This window comes from Capra hircus, chromosome 18 (genome assembly GCF_001704415.2).
Source record: "Capra hircus breed San Clemente chromosome 18, ASM170441v1, whole genome shotgun sequence".
Taxonomy (NCBI): Eukaryota; Metazoa; Chordata; class Mammalia; order Artiodactyla; family Bovidae; genus Capra; species Capra hircus.
The window spans coordinates 23,171,001-23,191,347 of record NC_030825.1 but is presented as its reverse complement, the minus strand read 5'-3'; the positions used below and the strand labels follow the sequence as shown (position 1 = coordinate 23,191,347).

At 40.1% G+C, this 20,347-nt stretch overlaps 1 protein-coding gene across 1 annotated transcript in view; it reads right to left on the bottom strand.

Annotated features, from left to right (window-relative positions):
* RBL2 (RB transcriptional corepressor like 2) overlaps positions 1–20,064 on the bottom strand; it is a 46,446-nt gene extending 26,382 nt beyond the window's left edge. The window contains exons 1-8 of the mRNA XM_018061988.1: positions 19,670–20,064; positions 15,584–15,714; positions 11,181–11,381; positions 6,828–6,892; positions 3,291–3,419; positions 1,640–1,800; positions 1,488–1,552; positions 724–910 (exon numbers count right to left, since the gene is read on the bottom strand). Of these exons, the coding sequence (XP_017917477.1) occupies positions 724–910; positions 1,488–1,552; positions 1,640–1,800; positions 3,291–3,419; positions 6,828–6,892; positions 11,181–11,381; positions 15,584–15,714; positions 19,670–19,909 (1,179 nt within the window). The 5' untranslated portion in view covers positions 19,910–20,064. The remainder of the gene's footprint in view (positions 1–723; positions 911–1,487; positions 1,553–1,639; positions 1,801–3,290; positions 3,420–6,827; positions 6,893–11,180; positions 11,382–15,583; positions 15,715–19,669) is intronic.

Here is a 20,347-nt window from a genome sequence, read left to right as displayed (position 1 = left end):
TACTTGTTTGGTTATCTCTTATCCATCTCCCCACATCAGAATATTAAACAGGATATTCATAGCTGTTTTGTTCACTGGTGTAGTCCCAGTGTCTAGGATACAACCCAGTATATAAAATATCTTGAGAATATTTGCTGAATGAAAAAAGCAAACCAGCCTTGAGTCTGGTCTTACAGGTGAGTTACCCCTTGGAATTAGCCACACTGCCTCTGGAAGTACCTGTCAGAAGTTGCTTATTTTCTATGAACACCACACAACAGAAGGGAAACTCTCAGTCTCCGTCATCCTGCCTGAAATAACACATGATCCTGAAACTCAGTTTAAGAGAGTTTTCTGAAAGACTACAGATTCTCAGTTTCCCTAGTGTCTTAGATGAAGGTACTAATTCGGGTCAATCAACATTTTCGAAATGCCTACTATGTTCAGTATGTAACAGCTGTATATCCCTGGCCCATCTTTTCAACACCAACAACCAGCATGAGGCATTTGTTGACATTTATATTAAATTCTTTTTTGCAGGTCTAACCAAAACTTGTGAAAATCAATGTCAACAAAAGTTAAAATAATAAAGACAGAGATAACCTTCTCAACTGCAATAGGTAGGACGTGAATTTTCTTTTTCGTACTGGAAGCCAGCAAAGCGCGCATGCACACTCGACTGCCAGAATAAAGCAGGCCCTCGGCCGCCTGCTCGCGCTGCCCCTCCGGCCCGGCCCGGCTCACCCTGTCAAAGTGCCGCTGCAGGATGCTCTTCATCTGCGCCCTCTCAGCAGTCTCTGTTGCTGAGCCAGTGTTCAGGCACCTTGAGAGGGTCCCAATCTCCTCTTCAGCCTCCTCGCCCAGGAAAATCCGCTCATCCAGATTCCCAGCAGATAAAACATACTCCTCATAGGCTTTACTGATGGCTTTACTAGAGGGGAAAACAGGCAAAATGCACGCTCGCAGAGCTGCCATTTGAAGCTGTGTGCAGCTGCCTGTTCCACTGTTTTCATTTACTAAAAATTCTAATAGTCTGCGAAAGTTAAATTTAGTGGGATCACCAAGATAAAAACTGAGGCGTATAGAAATGCAGGAGTGCTCCACTACACTCATGCCTTGTACAGGAAGTGTACTTTGCTGACAGTATTCCAGGGTGGGTGCCCTGTACCAAGCTGCCAGCCGACTTCTCTCTCCCGGCTGCCCCAGGCACCTGTGAAGACCTCAGTGCTTCCACAGCACCATTCGCCACCTGGGTAGTTCCAAAAGGATTTCTTTCAAAAATCATGATCCCAAAATTTAACTATCAGAGCTTTAAAGAACAGCCGCACAATTTTCAACTACTTCAAAACACGTGCTTCAAGTAAGAGTTGATAGGATTTTTTACTGCATCCCTATATTCTGCCACAAAACATATTCTAAATTTCCAGGATACAAACAATAAAAATATTAAACTGATGTTTCCTGAGCACATAAAGTATGAAAACACTTTTTATAACAGAAGTACTCACAAACTCTCTCCAAAATTCCCAGGTTCTAAAAAACCAGTAAGATTTTCTTCTTTTCCCTTAAGGAGCTATGATGAAAAAAAGATCCTTAAGTCATATTAAATCAAGTCTTCACCCAGAAAATATTTTCAAATCATTTCTTTCTACTTACAAACCTTTTTTTCATAAAGCTTCCTAATATAAGGTTTCCAGAAATGTTCCTTTATTCCTTTTGCTTCCAAAACTAAGCCGTCATGTAAGGAACACAGTTTCTCAATAACACAAGGTGGGTCGGAGGAAGGTTTAGAATCCTTAGCGTGAAAATCTTCAGATAGACCTATGATGGGTAAAAGCACAGAACAGAGATATCAGGTAGCATTCAACAAGCCTAACTGTAATAAATTAAGATATAAATAACACAGAGTCTAATCAGCACATGAGTTGTTAGCACATGCGTGTATAGGAAATAGTGTAAGGTGCTAATTTAACTGTTTAAATACACTTCAAAAATAGCAAATAGAAGTAAAGCTTTTATTATGACTCAAAAGATTTCAGTTATTCAGTTATCTGGAGAGAGTTAAAAAAGAAAAACTAAAAATACATTTTTTATACTACTATAATATCTACAAAACAGAAAAATTAAATTTTGCAAAAAAAAGTGTTACATTCAAATAAAAAAGTCAAATAGAAAAGTTATTGTTCAAAGCACATACTCTTTATATACTTTGAGTTAATTACATTAGATGTTTTTATTATATTACTTTACAGCCCTTCTTGCCCTAGACTCAATGCAAGGCAAAAAAACCCCCACAAATAATAAATAAAAGAAGAGGGGAAAAATGAAGGGAACCAGCGATATAGAAACACAAAAGGGAGTTAGAAAATAAATGAAAGAACAGAATACAGAGAACACTAGACTTACCAAACCACAAGCAACTGAAGTAATTAACTCCACTAACTTTAAAAATCTACCTTGTGAGTCAGACAAGTTGAAATTCTAATCATAACCACTTCAAAACTGACAATCACTCAGAATCCTGCTGCTGCTGCTGCTGCTGCTGCTAAGTCGCTTCAGTCGTGTCCGACTCTGTGCGACCGCATAGACAGCAGCCCACCAGGCTCCTCCGTCCCTGGGATTCTCCAGGCAAGAACACTGGAGTGGGTTGCCATTTCCTTCTCCAACTCAGAATCCTACCAAGGTATTATTCCAGCAGCAAGAGCATTACATACTAGTTCAATAAGTACCTTTTAAATATTTGCTTTATAAATCATAATTCGGCCTTTTACTGTATATCATTCATAGAAATTCTACACCTTAAAGCCTGCTAAATGCATTACCAAAATAACAATCCTTTCCACACACCTTTCAGAGTTGAAAATGCATTTTAATTATTTTAGAACCATAGGTATTCCTCTTCTGTAGAAAATACTTGAATGAATAAATCTTTCAACAAATCTTCTTTGACCTCCTCCTGTGTGTCAGGCATGAAACTTGCCATCGCACAAAATCACTGTCGGCTCGAATGTCATCATTGCTACTCCAGATTTCTAAATTCCTTCTTCTCATTGAGTATATATTTCAGAAACTTCTAAAGTTGTCATCTAACACTTTTAAAACGTTGTGATATTTGCGATTCCTCTTTCTAGAAATATTTTTACAGAGAGCTCAACTCCTAGTTCTAAGTACTCTGGGATAACTATGGTGATGAAGCGTGGGAAAGCGTTTATGTTCTCTGATGCTAGGAAACCTGTACTATGTATACAACCCCCAAGAGTAAACATAGTGTAGACATGTGAGTCATCTGAGTCCCTGATTTACAAACTTACCTTTAAAATTAGGGTTCACAAGTTCTTTACGATTGGAACATTGAAGGGCATTTCCATAAACTAAGTCCAAAGCACACAGCAGAAGATGATAAGAATTAACCAAATCATCACTAATCATGGGAAAATTACCTATTGGATTATAAAGAATTAGAGAGTCAAATTTGCATCAACTTTACAATATTATAAAAATAATCTCTTCCTTTAATTAAAATGACACTATACAACAATATGCAAGGCTGACTCAAGAGCTACAGAAAGTGTTTTGGCAAATTTACATTTTGAAATATTACTAATTGTTTAATAAATTTCTAAGAGTTTAAGAAAACCCAAAACTTCACTAAAAATACCATTCACTTAACAGTTGTTAAATAAGCATTTATTAAATGCCTGTCCAAACTTACTTTCACTGGTTTTTCTTTTGAAAACCCTGAATACAACTTCATAAATTATCTCAAGCTGTAAGAAACTGTTGTATATGAAAATACTTTTCTGTCAAGAAAATTGGTATAAATATTTATTTGGGAAAAGCTCAAAAATTATTAATATAATTATTTTTTAGCATATATGTATAAATCATACATAAATCAGACTCCTAACAGTAATAGTTCAATGCTTTTTGATGTAGTAATACAAGCTCATACAAACTAACGCAACAGGATCACAATAAAAGATATTTCAGTTCTAGAGCAAATATCCTCGGAATAACTGTTGATGCTTGGTAACAGAGAAAAAACTAAATCAAAACCTAAACCCACAGAAACATATAACTTTTGTAGTTCTAGTTTATCTCTAACATTGAAAACAGGTTTTTACAGGCAGTTAAAAGAGTCATTCTTAGAAATTAAAACATAGTTCTAGATATTTTGTATCTTTAAGCATATCCCTCCTTTCATTAAACACTGCTTATATATGCTTCACGTTGACTTTACATTCTCATAGTAACAGATTAATTCAATCTAAATAGCTAACATACATCTGAAGAATTATTTCTAAACTTCGACGTTTTCACACTAAATACAAACACACACTCATACTACTTTGTTTCAGGCTTTTTTCCTTCTTTCCTCTAAAGAAAGTTACCACTTACCTCAGCATATCAGGATAAGAAATTCATTTTTTTAATAGGTGAAACATTTCAACAAATCAATTTAAATGAATTAAAGAGAAAAAAATATTTTTCTGTTGCCAAAAACACAAATGATAATTAATAGGTTAAATTCTGCATTGATATAACCAAACTAACTTGCTTGGTTTGACTATAAAGATGCTTAATATTAAAATATACTCAATTCCTCAAATGTAAAACAGGAAGTGGTACCTACCAGTTTCAAATTAAAAAGCCCATCACACTGACAAGCCTAAACTTGTCGCTGGTGTGTACTTGCCACAGAAGGAAAAAACCTGCAGCAGTAACTTCTTACAAGAAACTTAAATGCCCCTAAAGATCAGAATCTAAATTCCAGTACTCTCCTAACATGACAGAGTCTACCTTTCGAATCCTGACTTTAGAAATAAATCCCACTTTGTGAAATATTTTATCTTTCAGTCAACAAAGATAATCTGACTAAAGACTTGGGATATCATGTAAAACAGGAAGTGGTGCCTAATGGTCTTCAGGCCACAAAGCCCTTCATGACAACAAGCCCAAACTTGTCACTGGTATGTACTTGCCTTTGGAAGTCAACAAAGATAACAGGCAAATGTTGGCTTATTTATCAGGAATGAGATCATCTGGGATGCCCACTGTTGCACACAAAGTCATGAAAAAGATGCCCATAAAAGAATACACCTCCCCCCCCCAAATAATGAAATCAAGAACTGAAGAAAACCAACTGCTCTACTCTTCTGGAAAAGATTGAAGTGAAGCATAAATGATCACAGCACTGGACTGTGAGTAGACAAAGGCTCTTCAGACCAAATAATTACAGACAATTAATAACAGTAAGATAAAATTAAAAATTCAGATAACTATAGAGACAAAAATATGCCACCCCAGTTGCTCAACTGAGACCAAAACCTACTTGAGGGCAATCCACTTCTTTTCCAGTAATTTATATACCAGTACTAAATACTTACCTCCATAAAACAGATAAAAATCCTCTAAGTCAGATATACCTGCCCATAACCTACTGCCCAGATTAATATCATATATAACACCAGCCACAGTAAGCCAAGGGGCAGCGAATGTTCAAACCATCATGAAACAGTTTATGTGCTCTTAAGATGTTCTGCATTTCATGCCACTGATCACACCACCTTCATCCGCACTAAAGAAACATGCAGTGTGATGGAAAGTGAAAATCACCAAGAGCTTACTTCTGACAAAGAAAGATTTTTCTTTTCAATCAAGCATGCAGCTCGGGGAAGGGGGGATAAGCTGTAACCTATAACAATCAGACCAATCACAGTGACCCCAACAGAGTGATACATCCCTGCTGGAGGGCCCACACCCCCAGCATGAAACCAAGAGCTACAAGATGTGGATTCACATCCTAGCTTTTCTTCCAGCAGCTGGTCTCTGGGCCTCAGTGACCTACTCTTTAACATTAACACATTGGGCAAGTTGACCTAATTGTGAGAATCTCTCCTACTGAAGAAAACTTTCAGCTCTATAATTCTTTGATTTTAACTTTGCATTTTATTAGGCTATCTTAATGGCAAAGGCATTCTACACAGTCTACAGAAAAAGCTAAGGAACCGTACTTTCTTTTCTTCCTTAAATTACTAAGAAGCATTTTTACATAGAAACACAGAGAGGACAATGATAGTCATAAAAATGTGTTTCACTGAACGCAGACCTTGGGCAGGTTAAGTGAGAATAGAGGGTAGTGAAAATAAGTTGTATCTAAAGGCATTTGATCAAGCATGTTTATCTGAACAAGGCATAAAAAGTAATCTAAATTACTTTGAGAATGATTAGTCCCACTCCATTTGTAAGGCATGTCTTGTGCAAAACACAAGTCCAAGCCAAAAGCACAGACATATTAACGTGTTTTCAGCCCATAATTCAGAGATAATATGCTTTGGAGAAGGTGTTGTGTAAGAACAAAACTAAAGGATATTCCATTTAATGCACCATATTTGGTACACTGCAAAGAAATCCAATGCTGCAGAGCAACTAGGCCGGTGTACCGCAACTACTGAAGCCGGAGCGCCCTAGAGCCTGTGCTCCGCAAGAGAAACTGCTGCCGTGAGAAGCCTGCGCACCACAAAGAGAGAGCAGTCCCTGCTCGCCACAGCTGGAGAAAGCTCGTGCACAGCCACAGAGATCCCGCACAGCCAAAAATAAATAAATCAATAATTTTTTAAAAAAACAGAGGGAGGAAGGGAGAAAATATCAGAGGAAAAAAAAGAAAGAAAGAAAAGAAATTCAAAAGCTTTATCAAATGGCAATACTTAAAAAAAAGAAGGTGGGATTCAAATCCTCGAGAAATTTTTCAGTGAGCATCTTTTCCTGATACACATTTTAGGTTGACAGTAGTAGTACCTGAACTTTTAAGTAAGCTAATATTGAAATAAATATTACTCTTTCCTTACCTTTTGCATATATAAAAAGCACCCAACAAAAATGGAAAACTTCAGACACGGTACAGGGCTGTCGCCTTGAGGGGGAGAAAAAAGTCATGAGATAACAGAAGAATCAGAAAAAGACATGACACATGACTGTAAACTAGGTGAGAAACAAAACCCACAGCTGGAGGGAGTGACAGCAGATTCATTTCTCATGGAAAACGTGCAAGAAGTTCTGCTCCAATCGAACACAGGTAGGGAGATAGCTGGGAGCGAGGGAAAGCTCGCTCAGAAGAAAAATTCTGAAGAACTGTAGAAGCTGTTCCAGGTCAAGATAGCTAAGGCAGAAAATAAAACGAGTTCTGTTTTTTAACGAGTTCGTTAAAGCAGGGCAATGTTTAATCCTTGCCATCAACTGGTGAATAAAGCCCTATAATATGATAACCAAGGAGAAGGATCTTGTAGCCAATGAGGAGACTGAGACACATGGAGAGCAAGTGTACAGAGTTAACAATAGTGTGGGAACTAAACCCTGTCTTCAGCTTCTTCTCCTCAAAGCACCTTGTTAGAATACGGGTACAAATAAAATAAGAATGAAATGAACAAAATCACAGTAGCTCTTTAGATGACATCAGCAAGGCTAATGTTGCTTTAAGACCCATGTATACGGTCAGATTGGCTTCCCAGGTGGTGCTAGTGGTAAAGAATCTGATAGCAAATGCAGGAGATATTAGAGATATGAGTTTGATCCCTGGGTAAGGAAGATCCCCTAGAGAAGGGAATGGCAGCCCACCCCGGTATTCTTGCCTGGAGAATCCCATGGGCAGAGGAGCCTGGAGGGCTACATAGTGTCAGACACAACTGCAGCAGCTTGGCACACACTCATGCAGTCAGACAGTCCACCAATTTTTTTTCCTCTATCACAGCTGATGAACTGTAAACCCTCACTCTCTAAAGACATTCCAGATTATATTAAGTCACAAAAAGACTTTTCTGGGGGAGCATGCTGCATGACACGCAGGATCTTACCCCAATCAGGGATCAAACCTGTGCCCCCTGCAGTGGAAGCACAGTCTTAACCCCTGGACCACCAGGGAAGGCCCATAAGAGGACTTTTCAGTGGGAATTCTGGGCTTCCTATAATTCCTTATATTTCTATCATTAAGAGTACCTGTTACAGGTACTGTTGTAGGGAAGGAGAGGGAGAAAAAAATAAAGAGTACCTGTTGTATTTGCTAAGTCATCTGCTAAAGGGAGTTTTAGACCTGTTTTAAACTGGCTTTTCTACCAAAACCTCTGCCAGTGTTTAGATCAGACATGTGTTGGCTCCATATCCCAATATCCTTATTCTTACAAGGTGTTTGGAGGAGAAGAAGCTGAAGACTGGAGTTTAGTTCCCACGCTGTCATTAACTCAGTACCCTTGCTCTCCATGTGTCTTAGTTTCCTCATCCGCTAAAAGATACTTCTCCTTGGGTAGCATACTGTAGGGCTTCATTCACCAGCTGATGGCAAGGGTTATACGTCATGGCCCCTCTTTAAAAAGCAGCCTTCCGACCACAGACATGACAAACTATGTAGCTTTGACGCCTACCAAGATAAAAGTCAAACTTTTAGGCTTAACCCTCAAGCCATTCTAACTTTCAGCTATAAGTCCTAGGGATGTACTGTACAACATAAGTATGATTAACACTGCTGTAGGTTCATATATGCAAGTTGTTAAGAGAATAAATCTTATAGGGTTCTGATCAGAAGGAATGTTTTTTTCTATTTAATTTTGTATTGCTATGTGAGATGCAGAATGTTCACTAAATGTATTGTGGTCATCATTTCATAAGTCACATCATTATATTGCACTCCTTAAATTTTATAGTGCTGTATGTCAATTATATCTCAATAACACTGGAAGGGAGAAAAAAAATTAAGCCACTCCCAAAACTGGCTCTGTAACTTGAAAACCCTGGAACAACCAACCAACTTAGCGAAACTTCCTCTTTGCTGCTGTGGTATTTTCATCCTTCATCCTCTGCATAGAAGAACACCTCTCCAAATTCACCAAAATGGGTACCAAATGATGGTTACCAAAATCCTACCCATCCTTTCGGACATGTTTCTACTTCTTCCATGGAACATTACCTAACTGGCTTATACAGAGTGGATTATTTTTGCCTCAGAAGTCCTACATTTCTATTATCTTTTGCATTTATACCTGCCTCTCCCTTATAATACTTACTGTAAGTTCTCAAAAGACAGTAACTGGGGGTTTGGGTTTTGGCCTCTTTGTTTTTGGTTTTAATAATTGTGTCCTACATAATACCTAACAAAGTAGTTCATATGGTAAACTCTCAATAAATATTCAATGACAAATTTTCAAAGAACAGTTTATAAGAAGAACATGGGCTATCAGGCAGACTCTTTAAGTTTCAGTAAGAGCTCCACACTTACTGTGTGACACTGGCCAGATCACTTAGCCTTTGAAAGGCTTGGTTCCCCTACCTGTAACAACAGTATCAACCTCATGGAGCTGAAGCAGTGATTAACTCAAGTAATACATGCTTAATTGAAGTCTTAGCAGAGTCCCTGCACCATAATAAATGCTCAGTAAATGGTACTAATTATTATTACTATGATTATGGTTAGAGTTTTCTTAATTAGAATTAAGTAATATATACACCTAATATAATATGTATGTGCTCAGTCACTCAGTTGTGGCCCACTCTTTGCAACCCCAAGGACTGTACCGCCACGCTCCTCTGTCCATGGAATTTTCTAGCAAGAATACTGGAGTGGATTGCCATTTCCTTCTCCAATATAGTATATATAGCAATATAATATATATACATACATAATTAAGAAAATTCTATAATATATATTATAGAATTACGTTGTCAACAAAGGTCCGTCTAGTCAAGGCTATGGTTTTTCCAGTAGTCATGTGTGGATGTGAGAGTTGGACTATAAAGCTGAGTACCGAAGAACTGATGCTTTTGAACTGTAGTGTTAGAGGAGACTCTTGAGAGTCCCTTGAACTGCAAGGGGATCCAACCAGTCCATCTTAAAGGAAATCAGTCCTGGGTGTTCATTGGAAGGACTGATGTTGAAGCTGAAACTCCAATATTTTGGCCACCTGATGTGAAGAGCTGCTTCATTTGAAAAGACCCTGACGCTGGGAAAGGTTGAAGGCGGGAGGAGAAGGGGATGACAGGGGATGAGATGGTTGGATGGCATCACCGACTCAATGGACATTGAGTTTGGGTGAACTCTGGGAGTTGGTGATGGACAGGGAAGCCTGGCATGCTGGGGTCACAAAGAGTTGGACACGACTGAGCGACTGAACTGAACTGATAATATATATGTGTAATAGTATATATCAAAGCAAATACAATCTGAAACCATTTTCTGCAACACTCTAAGAAGATACTTTGTGTTTTTCTATAAATGATCATATCAGCTCATTCAGACTCAGAAAGAAGCTTCTATCCAAACTTTAAAATATTTCATTATAAACAGGTAATTCCCCAAAACTGCAAGCAAACCAGACTGGCTGCTTCCACAGCAGTGGGGTCAACTATATAAAAATGTACATTGTTCTATTTTTTAAAGATGCTCACTTACTATAAACATCCATCACAATTTGGGAACATTTTTATATATTGAAAGAGAAGCAAACTTTATTCATTCAATTATAATAACTCCCTTTCCCCTACTTTTCTTGTCAACATCTTTCTAGTTCTGTTTCCACTTCTACTTTATGAAACAACTTTCCTGAGAAAAGTAGAGAATTTGTATCCCATAACTGCTCTTATCTGCCAGGAAAGATGGAACATATTGAGCCAGAGTACGTTTTCAGACTTTGCAGACACAGTCAAAAGCACAATTTCATGACAGTTTCAATTCAGCTATTCTCCCCCAACCAAATTTCTCTACTTTTCACTGGTTGTAAACATCCAAATACAAGGAGAAGCCTTCTCAGGGGAATTTACTCAGTTTGACATAAAAGTCAAATAAAGAGTTTATATGTATTATAATATGTAGAAAATAATAGAAAAAGTCAATATGAGAAAATCACGTAATCAAATTCTATACCCAAGCTGGCTAACTGGTGAGAGCACCGGCAGTCGCGCTGTTGCATTGTCGGTTGCGTAAAGGAAAGGTTATATGAACAAAGACTCCACACATTTTGCAACATGAAAGAAGCTAAACTCTTCAGAGCTAACATAAAATGAAAAGCAAGAAACGATGATGAGAAAAAAGATTACTTATGAAATCACATTGATTTCTTAGGACTAGCAAAAGAAACTGAGGGATGCAGACCAAGGGATCAAAACTGTAGCACAGACAGAAGAGTGTGTATTCCTGCTTAGCAAATATAAAAACATACCGCTGTTTTCGTCCTCTTTGTTGACGCGGCTGCTCCTCTTGAGGATATTTAAAAATGTCCTGAAAGATGGGTTCATATTTCTTAAAAATTACAGCAGAAACAGTGAAGTTTCTTTCTAATCTCTCAGTACGTTCTCTGAAATGTGGAGGGAGATTGGCCATGTCTTCCCATTTCTTCATCTTGTTAAAAAATTCAATTAAGCTGATAGTAAAAATTAAAAGTGAGATTTTTATAATTAATACAAATATAGGTAAATAAAAGTAAAGCAACATTAACTCACTATTACTTTTAGACAGTGATATAAAATCACAACTCATGACTCTGACTAGCTTAGTCTCACAGGTCGGTTTATTTCTCTCATCTTCCAAATCTTTCCTAATCCAAAACTTTCCTAATCTCTTTTTCTGAGATTAAAGTTTTTTTTTTAAATTATGAAATACACATCCACTATAAAATAAGTAAGTAACCAGAGAACAAAACCAACATTCACGTACCAACTGATTCAACAGAGATTAATGTAGCAGATAAATTTTGACATGTTTGCTTCAGATTCTATAGAAACAGCCAAAGTTCTCATTTGTACTCTTCCCCAATCCTATTTCTCACTCTTCTTCCCCAAAGATAACCATCATTCTACAGTCTGAGTCCTTCTCATCCAAGTTTTTACACTTACTATGTGGTTATATATGTACCCAGTAACAGTATCTTTTGTATGTCTGATTTTAAAATTTTATATAAATAGTATACTGTAAGTAGCATTCTATAACTTACTTTTCCATTCAATAATGGCTTTTTATTTGTTTTTTGGCCTTGTCCTGCAACATGTGGGATCCTAGTTCCCTATCAAACTCACACCCCCTGCAGTGAGAGTATGAAGTCTTAATCACTAAATCAGAGAATTCCCCATTCAATATTGTTTATGAGATTAATGTTGATATGGATAGATTGAATTTATTCAATTTAACTGCTAAAAATATTCCTCCATATGAACTACTAGGTTTTGAATTTATTCCCCAACCAATGGAAACTGAGCCTTCTAATTTTTCTCTGTAACAAAAAATGCTATAAGGAACACATTTGTATACATGTATACTGGAATTTCTTTAAGAATTATCCCCAAGAAATAGAATTGCTGAGTCAGAGAATATGCATCTTCAACGTTACTGGCTGCTGCCAAATTTCCCACTAGAGTGACTGTGCCAATTTATACTCTCTCTAATGTACATTAGCAATAAAGAGTTACTATTTCCCTGCATAATGGTATTGTGCGTGCATGCTAAGTTGCTCCAGTCGACTGTGTTTGACTCTGTGTGACCCTGTGGACTATAGCCCATCAGGCTCCTCTGTCCATGAGATTCTCCAGGCAAGAATACTGGAGTGGGTTGCCATGCCCTTCCCCAGGGGATCTTCCTGACCCAGGGATCAAACCCACGTCTCTTACCTCTCCTGCATTGGCAGGCAGGTACTTTACCCCTAGTGCCACGTGGGAAGCCCAAATAATGGTATTATGAGACTTTAAATTTCCCCAATCTGATGAGAATGAAATAATATCTAATTTTTACTTTGAGCTTCTTTGATTACTAGTGAGATTGAATATATTTGTTACATCTATTAGCTACTTGAGTTTAGACTTTTGTGAAATCATATACTTTTCCCATTTTTTAGTAGCTATTTGTCAATTATTAACTAGTGTTCAGCTCAGTTCAGTCGCTCAGTCGTGTCTGACTCTTTGCGACCCCAGGAATCGCAGCACGCTAGGCCTCCCTATCCATCACCAACTCCCAGAGTTCACTCAAACTCACATCCATTGAGTCGGTGATGCCATCCAGCCATCTCATCCTCTGTCGTCCCCTTCTCCTCCTGTCCCCAATCCCTCCCAGCATCAGAATCTTTTCCAGTGAGTAAACTCTTCGCATAAGGTGGCCAAGGTACTGGAGTTTCAGCTTTAGCATCAGTCCTTCCAAAGAAATCCCAGGGCTGGTCTCCTTCAGAATGGACTGGTTGGATCTCCTTGCAGTCCAAGGGACTCTCAAGAGTCTTCTCCAACACCACAGTTCAAAAGCATCAATTCTTCGGCGCTCAGCTTTCTTCACAGTCCAATTCTCACATCCATACATGACCAGTGGAAAAACCATAGCCTTGACCAGACGGACCTTTGTTGGCAAAGTAACGTCTTTGCTTTTCAATATGCTATCTAGGTTGGTCATAACTTTCCTTCCAAGGAGTAAGCGTCTTTTAATTTCATGGCTGCAATCACCATCTACCGTGATTTTGGAGCCCAAAAAAACAGTCTGCCACTGTTTGCACTGTTTCCCCATCTATTTGCCATGAAGTGCTGGGACCAGATGCCATGATCTTTGTTTTCTGATTGTTGAGCTTTAAGTTAACTTTTTCACTCTCCACTTTCACTTTCATCAAGAGGCTTTTTTGTTAGTGGTTCTTTATTTAATTCTGGATATTGACCGTTGTTACATTACATTGTAAATATCTTCTCCCAAACTGCTCTTTGCTTTTAATTCACTTAGTCCATTATGGCAGAAAAGTAAATAACCTGTACCCATAGGTTAAGAAGTTAAAAACTGAGTTTTTGAAATGGAAATAAAACTGAGAAATGACTTGTGTTAAAGGTTAGGGGAAACAGTGGAAACAGTGTCAGACTTTATTTTTGGGGGCTCTAAAATCACTGCAGATGGTGACTGCAGCCATGAAATTTAAAGACGCTTACTCCTTGGAAGGAAAGTTATGACCAATCCAGATAGCATATTGAAAAGCAGAAACATTACTTTGCCAACTAAGGTCCGTCTAGTCAAGGCTATGGTTTTTCCACTGGTCATGTATGGATGTGAGAATTGGACTGTGAAGAAAGCTGAGCGCCGAAGAATTGATGCTTTTGAACTGTGGTGTTGGACAAGACTCTTGAGAGTCCCTTGGACTGCAAGGAGATCCAACCAGTCCATTCTGAAGGAGATCAGCCCTGGGTGTTCTTTGGAAGGAATGATGCTAAAGCTTTAACTCCAGTACCTTGGCCACCTCATGTGAAGAGTTGACTCACTGGAAAAGACTCTGATGCTGGGAGGGATTGGGGACAGGAGGAGAAGGGGATGACAGAGGATGAGATGGCTGGATGGCATCACTGACTCGATGGATGTGAGTTTGAGTGAACTACGGGAGTTGGTGATGGACAGGGAGGCCTGGCATGCTGCAATTCATGGGTCACAAAGAGTCAGACATGACTCAGTGACTGAACTGAACTGAGTCTGCTGCTGCTAAGTCACTTCAGTCGTGTCCAACTCTGCAATCCCATAGACGGCAGCCCACCAGGCTCCCCCATCCCTGGGATTCTCCAGGCAAGAACACTGGAGTGGGTTGCCATTTCCTTCTCCAATGCATGAAAGTGAAAAGTAAAATTGAAGTCGCTCAGTCGTGTCCTACTCTTAGCGACCTCATGGACTGCAGCCTACCAGGCTCCTCCGTCCATGGGATTTTCCGGGCAAGAGTACTGGAGTGGGGTGCCATTGTCTAGTAAAGTATATATTCATTATTCCATAATTTGACCTTTGCTTCTAAAGTTCCTTGTCTGTCGTTTAACTAGATTACTCTGTCTCCACTTTGTTTCTTTGCAATGATTATACTTCACACCTTTTTTAAGGTTTATAGCCGAGGTATTCAATTCTTTATCAATTGCCTCTTGTTCTTAGGCCTAAATATAACTCTGGGTGAAATTCAGAATTAATAAATAGACTACAGCTAAAAGATTACAGTTCTTGTTAATTATTTTAAAGTAAGTGATTTTTTTTAAACCACTAGGTCCATTAAGTTTTGACAGTGGTATTTCCTCCAAAATGCCAAACATCCTTTTCCCACCAGTCTTTAATATGCCATGAGAAAATTAACCCAAAGTACTCAAATAATGAAACATAGTCAATTCAATTACACAACAGATAGAAAAAGCAATGTCTTCCTCCTCCTTAAAATATTCTTTGGCCTTCTCTTTAACGGATTTTGTAATAGTATTACTTATCCCCCAAACAGGAAACTGAGTATTTACACATTACTTATAGAAGATACCAGTCCTGTGCATGTAGTTGCAGGTTTAATACCATAAAATATTTACCTTTTCAGTTTAGAGTATCTTTACTTAGAATTCTCCCAATAATTACAATAAATCATAACCTTTAATAGTAAACTCCTCATTTAAGTGTTAAATACATTAAAATTTAAATATTTTTCTCCAAAGAAATAAAATATAACGGGTACTAACTTAGATGTGGCAAAGGAAAACCATGACCTAACTTCTAAATTTAGCATTCCACAGGCACAAAAGCTCAGAAAGTGAAAAAGATAATTTCTACTGTCACTATGTTTTTTTATTAGCCGCACTTTAACAACTCTAACATAGTTACCTCTGCTCTGAACATCTCAGGATTCGAGTTAAAGATACATAGTTTCCTTCAACTGTCCCTTTGCTTACAGTTGGCACAGATTTTCTGCAGGCCACATATAAGGCACATGCTAACCAATGAAGATCATTTCCCTGTTAAAAAAAAAGAAAGAAAATTGAGTTTGAGCTAATGAACTATACATATTTCAGTTGAAAAATGATTGTGGGAAACTGCATTTTCAATGATGTTCCTGTCCCAAATGCTTTTATGACACATTCTTCCAAGGAGAAGTATGAGTTTGTTCTTTCACTTTGATCTGGCTCTACCAACAGCACAGATGAGAGTGATGCAACTTTCAAGATCATGAAAGGCAACAGGGATTCCACGTGGTTCTCTCTCTCAGAACATACACCTTAAAAGTCCCAACAAGGACAGAAATATAATAAATCAAAAGATAAAAGTCTATAGCCAGTATTATATATTAAATATCAAATGAATTTTATTTTCCACTGTACACTTCCATGAGACTGATACCCCACATGATCTGACAGCATGTCTAACTACTAGTTCCACAAGGGCAGGGATTTTGATATTTTGTGCACTGTTCTATGCCCAGCACCTGGATAAGAGTGTCTGGCAAAGAACAGGTGATCAACAAGTATTTGGAAAAGAAATAAATACTGATTAACTTATTGGGTAAACTAAGAATCTGAGATCAAAGTCTTTTTTAAAAAATTGAGCAATCATACACATTTTAAAAAATAACTAACCATGCAAAGATGGGCTCCATAAAGGACAGAAATGGTATGGACCTAACAGAAGCAGAAGATATTAAGAAGAGGTGGCAAGAATAAACGGAAGAACTGTACAAAAAAGATCTTCACGACCCAGATATTCACAATGGTGTTATCACTCACCTGGAGCCAGACATGCTGGAATGTGAAGTCAAGTGGGCCTTAGAAAGCATCACTACGAATAAAGCTAGTGGAGGTGATGGAATTCCAGTTGAGCTATTTCAGATCCTAAAAGATGATGCTGTGAAAGTGCTGCATTCAACATGCCAGCAAATTTGGAAAACTCCGCAGTGGCCACAGGACTGGAAAAGGTCAGTTTTTATTCCAATCCCAAAGAAAGGCAATGCAAAAGAATGCTCAAACTACCACACAATTGCACTCATCTCACACACTAGTAAAGCAATGCTCAAAATTCTCCAAGCCAGGCTTCAGCAATATGTGAACCATGAACTGCCAGATATTCAGGCTAGTTTTAGAAAAGGCAGAGCAACCAGAGATCTAATTGCCAACATCTGCTGGATCACGGAAAAAGCAAGATAGTTCCAGAAAAACATCTATTTCTGTTTTATTGACTATGCCAAAGCCTTTGACTGTGTGGATCACAAAATTCTGAAAGAGATGGGAATACCAGACCACTTGACCTGCCTCTTGAGAAACCTATATGCAGGTCAGGAAGCAACTGTTAGAACTGGACATGGAACACCAGACTGGTTCCAAATAGGAAAAGGAGTACGTCAAGGCTGTATATTGTCACCCTGCTTATTTAACTTATATGCAGAGTACATCATGAGAAACGCTGGCCTGGAAGAAACACAAGCTGGAATCAAGATTGCTGGGAGAAATATCAATAACCTCACATATGCAGATGACACCACCCTTATGGCAGAAAGTGAAGAGGAACTAAAAAGCCTCTGATGAAAGTGAAAGAGGAGAGTGAAAAAGTTGACTTAAAGCTCAACATTCAGAAAACGAAGATCATGGCATCTGGTCCCAATCACTTCATGGGAGATAGATGGGAACAGTGGAAACAGTGGCAGACTTTATTTTGGGGGCTCCAAAATCACTGCAGATGGTGATTGCAGCCATGAAGTTAAAAGACGCTTACTCCTTGGAAGGAAAGTTATGACCAACCTATAGCATAATGAAAAGCAGAGACATTACTTTGCCAACAAAGGTCCGTCTAGTCAAGGCTATGGTTTTTCCAGTGGTCATGTATGGATGTGAGAGTTGGACTGTGAAGAAGGCTGAGCGCCAAAGAATTGATGCTTTTGAACTGTGGTGTTGGAGAAGACTCTTGAGAGTCCCTTGGACTGCAAGGAGATCCAACCAGTCCATTCTAAAGGAGATCAGTCCTGGGTGTTCTTTGGAAGGAATGATGCTAAAGCTGAAACTCCAGTACTTTGGCCACCTCATGCAAAGAGTTGACTCATTGGAAAAAGACTCTGATGCTGGGAGGGATTGGGGGCCGGAGGGGAAGGGGACAACAGAGGATGAGATGGCTGGATGGCATCACTGACTTGATGGACGTGAGTCTGAGTGAACTCCAGGAGTTGGTGACGGACAGGGAAGCCTGGCGTGCTGCGATTCATGGGGTCGCAAAGAGTCGGACACGACTGAGCGACTGAAATGAACTGAACCATCTATTATTTGTCACTTGTTTATATAACCCCGGGCTCATATGACTTAACCACTGTGAGTTAAACATAAAAAGTGTATAATTATGCTTTTTCTATTTAATTTACAAGGTTACCCTGAGGGTAAAATAAGAGCTTATTTGGAGGCACTTATGCCCATCACCAAAAATAGTCCTTCTCTTTTGTCACAGGAACCACTAGGAAATAAACAATAACATGAGTGAACTCCAGAGTTGGTGATGGACAGGGAGGCCTGGTGTGCTGCGATTCATGGGGTCACAAAGAGTCGGACACAACTGAGCGACTGAACTGAACTGACCTGACTTGACCTATTCAGTCATATCACCTAAGCACGTGAAAGAGCTTTGTAAATTCTAAAGCACTATCCATGAATGTTTTACGCTCCAGAAATTCCACATTACCTTACTTAACCTTCAGAACAGCTGTGTAAAGTAGGTACACATACCTCAAGTTGACATATCACAAAACTGAGTTTGGAGTGGTTAAGTAAATTGCCCGAAGTCACCAAGGCCTGTCAGGTTCTAAAGCCAGTACATTTCTAGCTACCCTCCCCCACTCTAGATGTAACTAAATTAAAATTATATTAATGCAAGAATAAGTAATAATAGGAATAAACTTAGTGAGTGCCACACAGGCAAAAACACCGTATCACAGTTAAAACACCTCTGTTTGCCTTCCCATTCTGAGCCTATTTGCCCTACTCTTTCCACAAACTATTAAACAACTTAAGAAAATCATACGGCTCGCAGTTTAAATATCACTCCCATGGGGCAGTCAGACCGCGGATAAACGATACACACTTCCGTGTCACTTCCCATTGGCCCGTAAAGGGGAGGTGCCTACAGAGTTGAACCTCACTGGCTAGAATGGCCATTTTTCTTAATTGCAAGCCCCGTCCGAAGAAAGGGACAAAACATGCCTAGATGACAGCGACTCTTAAGAATCTTGTGCAGTGTCTGGGGTGACCAATAGGTCCTCAAGATCGCCGCAGTCCTGATTTCCTAGAGACAGATATGAGTCTATATCCAGGTAGGCAGAAAGCCCGTTCATCCGCTCACGGGAAGATTCGTCTTTGTTTACAAATACACAAACACAGCCCGAAACGTAATGCATTTGCTCAAATGGCAATGCCTGGACAAAGGCAATTAGGTACAGCTTGCAAAGAACTTGAGGAGAAGCCTGGAAACGCAGACGCTAAAATCGGGTTAATTTCAGTGCTAGCTCAGGCAAGCCCCACACCCCTATCCCTTTTGAGTACGGTCCTGACAACTGCACCTGTTCAGTCTGCCAACCAGATGGCTGTATTTTTGTAATCAGACCCCAGCACGACCTCAGCCTCGAGGTGCTAATTCAGGGCAAAGGCTGTTCCCCCTTCGGAACCGGAGAGGGAAGAGCACCGAGACAGAGTTCACTTTTAGGACCGCTAAGGGCTTTTCAAAAGCCAGGTTTCCAGGACGAAAGTGGGCAGAAAGGACTCCCTTCCCGCTCCAGGCTGGGGACCGGGAGAGCCGGGGCTGACCTGGGGGGCTGACCTGGGGGGCTGACCTGGGGAGCTCCCCCGCGGGGCTCCCGAGCCGGAGAGAGAAGGGCCCCCATCCCCCGCGACGGGGCGGGACCACTAGGCCCCGAACACCGCTGGTCTCCTTTCCCCGGCGCACCTCCAGCGTGTAGCTCTCGCTCATGCTCCGGTAGCTCTCCCAGGCCTCGGCCCGCGCCGCCTCGTCCATGTTCAGGCGGCTGCACAGCTCGTCAAACCGCTGCTGGGTCTGAGGGGCCAGCGACCGGGCCGGCTGAGCGGCGTCCTCCGCCTCGCCATCGTCCTCCTCCTCCTCATCTGAGGCCGCCGCCGCCGGAGGGGGAGGCGGGGGCGGCGGCGACTGGTCGCCTCCCGACGGCATAGCGTACACCTGTGCGGCAGGTCCTCAGGTGAGCCGAGGGCCCGGGCCCGCAGCCATTCAAACCGCGAAGCGCCCGCCGGTCGGCCGCCCTCTCGGCGACTGCGCCGCCGCCAACGGCGCTGGACCTCAAGCCGGCACCCGTAGTTCGGAGCACGGCCTGGTGGGAGATGTAGTCCAGGCCGGAGACCCACGGGGATCAAAAATCATATTTTAAAAAAGTCATCTCGCGTCCTCTCCCTTGGCCTGAGGTAAAACCGGCTTCTCTGCATTTCAAGTACCTCTTCATCGGGAGACCCATTCAGCAGGATTGTACTGAAGAGAAAGTATCTAAGAAACGTTGACACGTGAAGGTTTAATGTTCAAAGTGTCCTCAGAAATAATACTTATCACCTGCGTGTCCTAATCTGAAAAACCAAGGTAATAGAAAGGGCCTGTCTG